The sequence below is a fragment of the Brachyhypopomus gauderio genome, chromosome 6 (assembly GCF_052324685.1).
Source record: "Brachyhypopomus gauderio isolate BG-103 chromosome 6, BGAUD_0.2, whole genome shotgun sequence".
Lineage (NCBI taxonomy): Eukaryota > Metazoa > Chordata > Actinopteri > Gymnotiformes > Hypopomidae > Brachyhypopomus > Brachyhypopomus gauderio.
This window is the reverse complement of record NC_135216.1, coordinates 24367820-24376479: the sequence shown is the minus strand read 5'-3', so window position 1 is coordinate 24376479 and position 8660 is coordinate 24367820. Positions and strand designations below refer to the sequence as shown.

At 44.9% G+C, this 8660-nt stretch overlaps 1 protein-coding gene across 3 annotated transcripts; it reads left to right on the top strand.

Moving 5' to 3' along the window:
- Positions 1–22: 22 nt before the first annotated feature.
- cndp2 (carnosine dipeptidase 2) lies at positions 23–8322 on the top strand. Of its 3 annotated transcripts, none has more exons than XM_077009851.1 (12): positions 23–138; positions 571–689; positions 1007–1165; positions 1323–1485; positions 2236–2324; positions 3753–3953; positions 4088–4172; positions 4506–4666; positions 4789–4953; positions 5545–5686; positions 7218–7365; positions 7503–8322. In XM_077009851.1, the coding sequence occupies exons 2-12, from the start codon at positions 630–632 to the stop codon at positions 7567–7569; spliced, it is 1440 nt and encodes a 479-aa protein (XP_076865966.1). In that variant the 5' UTR covers positions 23–138; positions 571–629; the 3' UTR covers positions 7570–8322. The 3 variants fall into 3 exon arrangements, with proteins under 3 accessions (XP_076865966.1, XP_076865968.1, XP_076865967.1); XM_077009853.1 differs by having other exon boundaries at positions 24–138; positions 1007–1150; XM_077009852.1 differs by lacking the exon at positions 23–138 and adding an exon at positions 145–291.
- The last annotated feature ends 338 nt before the right edge of the window (positions 8323–8660 follow it).

Genomic DNA, 8660 nt, shown 5'->3' with positions numbered 1-8660 from the left:
TGTCAATCGTAATTGGCGAGATTTCATTGGCTACAAATTCTAAACCCCTTTCAGACAGCTCGTCAGAGAACCGGAAACGCAACTCATATAAAGTAATACCAAATACGACAGTGACGGGAGTAACAGTAACATTTTCAGGTTTGTTACGAGCTGCTTATCTCATGCTGTGGTGTTGCGTATTTTAATACGGTCTTTGGTCCTTTATTACTCGGCGAGAATCAGTGTTACTTGTGGCACTTATCATGTTTGCATAAAAAGCTTTTTTATTTGCTTATTTTCTTAACCGCTTAGGTGGGTTTTCAAAATTGTTAAGTATACACGGCGAGTTTGTTTGCATAATTAATCTAGCTAGTAAAGTTTTTTGACGGATGCATTGCTTCTCTGTGTAATCAGCCTAGGTCATGTTTTTATTATCAGGAAAGGAATTAATCTTTCTGCTGAAGCACCAATAAGCAGTTTTTATTTAGTTATCTTTGAACCCATTTAATCTTTGCTATCAGTTTTGTCAGCAGTTGCACAGGTTGTTTGGGCGAAGTCTTTCTCTGATTGTAAAAGTCTGTGCTCTTTCAGAGTTCTGACTCCAGTCTGTGATTTCTCTACACCGCTTCTGAACCCAACATTTGAGAACCATGTCTTACCTCGAGACTCTCTTCAAATATGTGGACGATCACCAGGACACATACGTTAAGGTATGCTTTGAATTCGACGTTGTTCGTGTATGTGTGTGTGTGTGTGTGTGTGCCGATGGCTGAAGGCGGATACCCCACCTAGAACTTGAACCAAAAGGAGTCAAGTAGGAGCTATGACCACCAGACCAAAGAGCCAGTTCACTGCCCTGGAAGCCAGAGCATCCATTTAACCTTCCTAAGTCTCCCAAACATTGCCTTCAGCCTTTGTCACAGTGTGTGTGCATTTATGTATACATGTGTGCGTGTGTGTGTGTGTATATATAAAGACTTCTCCAGGAGTCAGGTCAAATGCACTGCACATCTTTTGACTTGTGCAGCGCCTGGGTGATTGGGTGGCAGTGCAGAGTGTGTCTGCCTGGCCAGAGAAACGAGGAGAAATCCAGAAGATGATGGAGATTGCAGGTAAAGACATAGAGAGGCTCGGGGGCAGTGTGGAGCTAGTGGACATCGGTAAGGAGAAGGTGAGCAAGGAGAAGGTGAGCTCGTGCCTGGTGCACTGAAACCAGCTCAGGATCGGAGAGCTTGTAGCATGCTAGTCATTAAAAATAAAATCTGAACTTATTTCATTTTGGATTGGACGTGTCCAGTTAATCTGCTTTAAAGTGGGACGCTAACGCTTACCGTTTGTCTTAGTTGCCGGGGGGTGAAGAGATCCCTCTTCCTCCCATAATCCTGGGTCGGTTGGGCTCAGACCCAGGGAAGAAGACGGTGTGCATCTACGGTCACCTGGACGTCCAGCCAGCGAACATCGAAGACGGCTGGGATACGGAGCCCTTCACCCTGGTGGAGAAAGATGGTATGTTTATGGTGCACTAAACTTGTACATTGAAGGCACATTTCTAATGTCCTTCAGTATAAATGTATCCCAGTTCGTTGGGTTCATGCAGTGGTGTTTTGTTATTGTTATTGATTGGTTTATGGTGTTCAGTTGATGAATTGTGCAATGCTTTATTTCTAGACAAAGCCATACATTTGCAAAAAATGTAACTAGGCCTTCATCTCGTAGTTAAATACACACTACTGTCACTTCAGGTTATCCAGTGGGCCCCAGTTTAGGGACATTAAATTGTCAGATGAAGGGGAAAAAACAAAGAAAGGGGGAAAGAGGATGAATTTGCATTAGTACTGATGATTAATTGACGATCCAAACTACAGCTGATCCTAACTAAGCATTTTGTAGTTTTTTGAATGTTGCTCATGTGACAGGCCTGATTCAGTAGCCATGTGATCTGTGCACTGATGACTGGGTGTAAAAGTCATTGAGACTGTAAAAAAATGTGCTATGCAGAAGTGAATGTGGTTGTGGTGGGGATCTGATCTTGTGATATTCTGCAAGATTGCACAAAAGACAGGGGCTGTAATGGAGATTCTCAGCTTTGTCTTAATAAACCTGTAATTGTGCATGCTTTTAAAAATGTTTTCCTAAATTAATAACTAAGAACTGGTCAAGACTTTTGTGTGCACCAGTTTGCAAATTGTGTTGGTTTGTGTGCTTCTTAATTCCTGTACATTGTGGTTCTGGTGTAAAATTGAGCCCGTTTTGCAGGTAAACTTTATGGTCGTGGGTCTACAGATGACAAGGGCCCTGTGCTAGCCTGGTTCAACATCATTGAGGCCTTTCAGAAGATAGGACAGGTACACACTAATATAACCTCACTCAAATTCAGCATTGACACAGCATCATTATATATATTTTTTTATCTAAAGACAAATTACTTCTATTGCACTGTTTTAAAACCATAAAGCAAACATTTGAAATCTTTAAACGGAGTTGGTTCTGCTTCAGGTCTCGGACTTGAGTGCCTTGAACCCAGTCAGCAGGCCCTCTTTAGAGATTATGAACCCAAACCTGCTTCCAGATCTTGCCTGTTGTACCTTTTGTAACGTGTAATAAACCAGCCACACACAGCTGACGTGCATTGTATCTATATGTATTCTGTTCAAATGCTGAAGATTAATAGGTCGTTAATGTTAAAGTATGTGGGGTCTAAAGTTCATGAACTTTGTTCAAGTAGATTTGGCTTCTCATTATGAGAATCAGAGGCGGTCTTTGCATAGAGGCGTTGCTAGGCAATTGCCTTGGGCCCCTCCCACTGTAGGGCCCCCTTGTCTAGCTAAAGCCAGGTTCACACTACATGACTTTTCAGTCGTCAGGTTTTTGTGCCGATCGCACTACATGACTGGTTGTGCTGTAATCGCGAGTCTTTCAGTTGTTGTGGCTTTCACACTACATGACTGATCGGCAACGCGGGCTCACGAATTAAACGACTGGGGAATTGCCGACTCATCTGGCTGCCGTCCAAAAACACGAGAACACGAAAACGAAACACTCGCGAGAACCAGCAACACCACGTAGAAGAAAAAAAAACAATGTACATGTACTCCACATTTTCGTTATTATTATTATTATTTTTTTTACCGTTTAAACACTCCATAGTCCCAAATTGCCAGAATTATTTCATCTCTCCGTTGCAGTGAACATAGATATAGTCAATCGCACTATTTCTCCAGTGCTGTCACAATAACTTAAACACAGTGTTGTAGTAAAGTTGTATGAAGCTAGACGCTGCTGTTGACTCACAGTCACCGACTGAGCTAGATATTAAACATGCTAGATATCTGCCGGTCGTCTGCGATGAGTTGGCGACCACTCGTGATCCCCGATTTGCCTCCGACCACAGTTTCTGTTGGCGATCTACAAAAACAGTCGGCAACTGAAAAACCAGCCTAAAATCGTGTAGTGTGAACCTGAACTTATTTCTCGCATATTAATGTTGATGGGCCCCCTAGCTAAATTCGCCTTGAGCCCCCAAATTGCTAAGTCCGCCACTGATGAGAATCACTGACTTTGCAGGCTCACGCATAAAAAAAATGATTGCTTTAGTTGAGGAACACATTACACAAATGTAAACTAAATGCACAAAGTGTGTGTGTGTGTGCGTGTGTGTGTGTGTGTCTTTGTGTGTTTGCTGAACGTCTTTGACATTACACCAAGCTGTTGAAATATTGCAGTATTGTCCTCCTACCTTGAATGAAGAGCATGTTTGTCATGTGTTCCTGCAGGAGCTGCCCATCAACATCAAGTTCTGCTTCGAGGGCATGGAGGAGTCTGGCTCTGAGGGCTTGGACGAGCTTGTGTTCTCGCGCAAGGACTCTTTCTTCAAGGACGTGGACTACGTCTGCATCTCCGACAACTACTGGCTGGGCAAGGACAAGCCGTGCATCACCTACGGCCTGCGAGGGATCTGCTACTTCTACATCGAAGTGAGGAGGCCGGGGCTCCGTCATCGCTGGTTCCGCACGCTAGTCTTTGCTTTCTGACGCCTCTAGATCGTGCAAGTGCAGGATTGTTCGCCCCAGAGGGCCTCACTGTGGCCTGCTGCTGCTTTTTTCCACAGGTGGAGTGCTGTGGTAAGGATCTGCATTCTGGAGTGTTTGGAGGGTCCGTTCATGAAGCCATGACTGATCTCATCGCTCTGATGGGTGCGTACGGGCATCCGCCTGCTCTTACTGCACCAGCATGCAGAGGGTTTTGGGGGCAGACTAGGCTAATGGTGTAATGTATTGGGTACTCAATTATTTGATCTAGGACCAGTTTTTGACTTGAATCTCCCAACAATGTGGTATTATGTCCTAATAATGTAAATGATGTGTGCTTAATATAATTTGTTTGTTGGACGGATAAATCTGTGTTGTTGTAGTAGTATACTTAAGTTGGTCTCCATACTTCCTGGATTGTGTTTATTATCCCAATGTTTTTGCGAGTATTAGCAGAGGATTAATGTCTGAAAAGTGAATGTGTGTGGGCGTTTGCAGCCTCGCTGGTGGATAAGAAGGGGAAGATCCTTGTGCCGGGGATATATGACCAAGTGGCTAAAGTGACCGACGAGGAGTTGAAGCTGTACAAGAAAATTGACTTTGACCTGCATGAGTACGCGAAAGACATGGGGGCTTCCCGATTGTTACATGCCACAAAGGTAAGCCCCGCCTCTTCTTCATGAAAAAAGCCTTTTCTGCAAAAGCCAGCAGAGAGAGAACGTCAACTTGCTCTCCCTGCACCATGTTGTTCGTGTTTGATGGTCTTGTCATCCTGGTGTAGGAGCAAGTCCTGATGCACCGCTGGAGGTACCCGTCTCTCTCGCTGCATGGCATCGAGGGAGCGTTCTCGGGCGGTGGTGCCAAGACGGTTATCCCCCGCAAGGTCAACGGCAAGTTCTCCATCCGGCTGGTTCCAGATATGGACCCCAAAGTGGTAGAGAAACATGTGCGTGGCCCATTTTGCTCCTTTACCAAAATGTCTACAGCTGGCGGTGGTGTCAAACTTGAGCAGGGTTGATGATGACAACCTGGCTTAAATGTGTTGTGAGCTGAATAGATCCAAAATAGACTTGTTCAGGAACCTCTGGTTGGGTTAGGTTTGTGTATGAGAAAATTTCAGATTTGAGGCGTACTTGCATGACTGACCTCTGAGCAATGCCACGTATGTGGAGTAGAAAGCTCTTGGGTGTTTCCGTACATCACACCCTGTGTGATTTCTTGGCTTCATTGGTATTCAGGTATGGTATGGATCTTCCCTGTTGCTAAATGTGTTCATCAAGAAAAAACAACTGAACTGGCAATGACTGTCGCCACAGCTAACTTCATTTGCGGAAAATTTATTTGCATTATACTCCCCAGTTAAAAACATGGGAAGAAATCTGATTGGGGTTTGCCAGAATACATGTAATCTCTCTGAGGCTCACTTTTGATAAGCTCCCTCGTTTGAGAAGGACCCCTCAGTGTGGTTGATGAGATCTAGCATGGTTTAGACACACTAATGGCTTTTACAAGGACGCAATCTGTTTTCATCTCTCAGGTGATCTCCTACTTGGAGAAGAGGTTTGCCGAGCTGGAAAGCCCTAACAAGATGAAAGCCTACATGGGCCATGGAGCCAAGGCCTGGGTGTCTGATTTCAACCATCCCCACTATATGGCTGGCAGAAAGGCCATGAAGACTGGTAAGACTGCATCTGTTTTGGGGGGCTCTGTATAGGCACAGAAACGTGGACCACCACATTAGACCTGGATCTTCTACGCTATCTGTTGTACACACAATACCACATCCTCATTACTTTGGCTCACTGAATGGTAAACCCGTCATGGACATATTCCATAGCGTGTTTATTTGATAAGAAGTGCTTAGAGGTTAATGCATTGACTAGTGTTGGTAATCGGTACGCAAGTAGATTTGTGAGGGAGGGTCAATGTGCAGGAGAACGCGATTGTGCCGTTGATGTTGGCAGGTGGGGTGAAGCACGAGATTGGAAACTTCTAGTAGATATAGGGAGAAAACTACAGGTTCCGGAGTGCATAGCAGTAACTTCATTGAGGCCCGATATGGTGTTGTACTCGGAAAGTAAACGGATTGTTTACTTTATCGAATTAACAGTTCCATTTGAAGACGTGGTTGATGAAGCATTTGAGAGGAAAAAGTTAAAATACGCTGACTTGGTGGCCAATGTGCGAGAACGCGGATGGCAGGCGCACATAAGACCAGTAGAAGTAGGTGCTAGGGGCTTTGTGGCTAAATCTATGACATCGTTGTTAACACAGTTCTGCCTTAGAGGGAGAAAGTTAAGATCAGCTGTGAAGGAGCTGTCGGTGGTAGCTGAAAGAGCTAGCCAATGGCTGTGGATTAAGAGGGCACAGACTACGTGGGGTCATGTCCCATAAAGGTGGCTTGACCGGTCTTATGGGTGAGACGTTGGGAAGGTGAAATGGGTAACATAAAAGGTGGTTGAACAGCAAGCTTTGAGGGGTGTGAGGCTGGGACGCCAGCCCTCACCGTTGAGCCTCCTGGAGGTGTTGTGGGCTCAAATCAATGAAACACCAACGAAGGGAGGTGCCCACCTGATGACCCCAGTGAAAAGCTTGTAAGTGGTTGTGGGCGTCGCTGTTACTTTGCGTGAAGGTCTGTCCAGGGCGGTGTTGTGGTCTGAGTACTTGGCAGTTGAGGCAAGTGACCATGAACACAGTATGCTGTGATTCTGGATCCTTGCTGAGCCAGTATCCGATTGTAGCTGTTGTTGTGTTCTGCTCAAACAACTGGTGTGTGTTTAGGATGTCGTTGTTGCTTTGTTTGAAGGTCAGTCCAGGTTGATGTGATGATCTGAGTACTTGGCAGTTGAAGCAATGGACCATGAACATAGTACGCTGTGCTTCTGGATCCTTGCCGAGCCAGTATCAGTTTGTAGATGTTGCAGTGTTCTAATAGTGGTTGGTTGGTTAATAACATGCACGGTTATGGTTGTTGGAGAGAAGATGGGCGGTAGGGCCTTGTGAGGAGTATGGGAGTGGCATAGGATATTTCACCATCTTATCCTGTGTTTAAGTATAATCATTACCTTCTTGAGGCGGTATAAACTCCTGTATAATTTGATTGATGAAACCTGGATGTTTGGATAGCTGTCCAAGCATTGGGAAATTGTTACATCTACTGATTACCCGAATTTCCAGTTATGATGGTACTAAAGGATTGTGTGTCCCCAGTGTTTGGAGTGGAGCCTGACCTGACGCGGGAGGGAGGAAGTATCCCCGTGACCCTGACCTTCCAGGAGGCCACAGGACGCAACGTCATGCTGCTTCCCATTGGCTCCTCAGACGACGGGGCTCACTCGCAGAACGAGAAGCTCAACAGGTGACATGAAGTCTCCTGTCTGCTGTTAAGGGAACTTTTTCCATAAGGCTGAATTTACACTGCATGTCCCAGGGACGTATGGTATAACCCATGAAATAACCCAGCATCTGTCTTCCCACCCTCCCCATGCTTAACAGGTCAAACTACATCCAGGGGACTAAACTGTTGGGTGCGTATTTCCATGAAGTTTCTCAGCTCAGCTAAATGGACCTACTTCAATCAACAACACAGCCGGGTTGTCTGAAGAAGAATGTGGAAATGGTTTTATATATTACCAAAATAATGGAATGGCGATGTAGTGCCATAAACCTGCAAGATGCTGTTATTCTTCTGCGGTGAGGGGAGTATGTCAAATGGATGGTAATTACGATATAATTCTCAGTCGTGGTGTGAAAGGTGCAGTTCTTGGTTTGTGCTCTTGTACTCAGATTAGACTCCAAGATTAGATTATTCGGTCCATTTCGTCCAACCTTGTCCATTTTCTTACGCAAGCTGCTTCATGCATACAGCACTGTAGATACATCTACACTTGAGATTGTGTTTCATATGTCTGATTATGTCCCTTAAAGTGGCTTTAATATGAGGAGGAGGCACTGGGGTGTGGCTTCTGACAGTAGCTTTAATGATCACCCACTTTGGTGCACTGAGGACAACACTGTCAACAGCAGGAGACTGGACATGTAGCCAATAGAGCATTCTGAACATCCATCACCTCCTGAGCCGCCACCCAGCTCTTCTCAAAGCGGCCCGTCACCCTGCAGGGTTCTACCGCAACCAGAACTCTGTTTAAAACGTCACGGCGCAGGACTGGTCCTAGAACACACTCATCTTCTCTTCATCTCCTCCAAGTCTCTGCTCCACACTGTGCTGGAAGTATGACTGTGAAGAAATCTACTTTTCATTCTGTATGCATGCCTATATACCCAACCGATAAAAGCATTAATCATTCACTGCGAACCTGGGTCTTATTGCTTAAGCACCCAACAGTTGATTTCCTGAATGATGGAACACAAGCTATAGATTACGAATGAAAGAACTTAGATTTTGAACTTTCAGCAAAGTCAAAGCTTACATTTATGGAGCACGCTGATATTAGATGAACTCTGGACTATTATTATATTTTGTGTGTCCAAATTGAAGGGCCAAACTTAGTCCTGCTGTGATAATTCGAAACAACAACATGCAGCATAAAAGGAAGCATATGTGGCAGATTTGGGGTGACTGTAGGTCATGTTCCAATATCTTGAATTAATTCACATTAGATTTCATACAACACTGGTTAGCTTGGCTGTCGA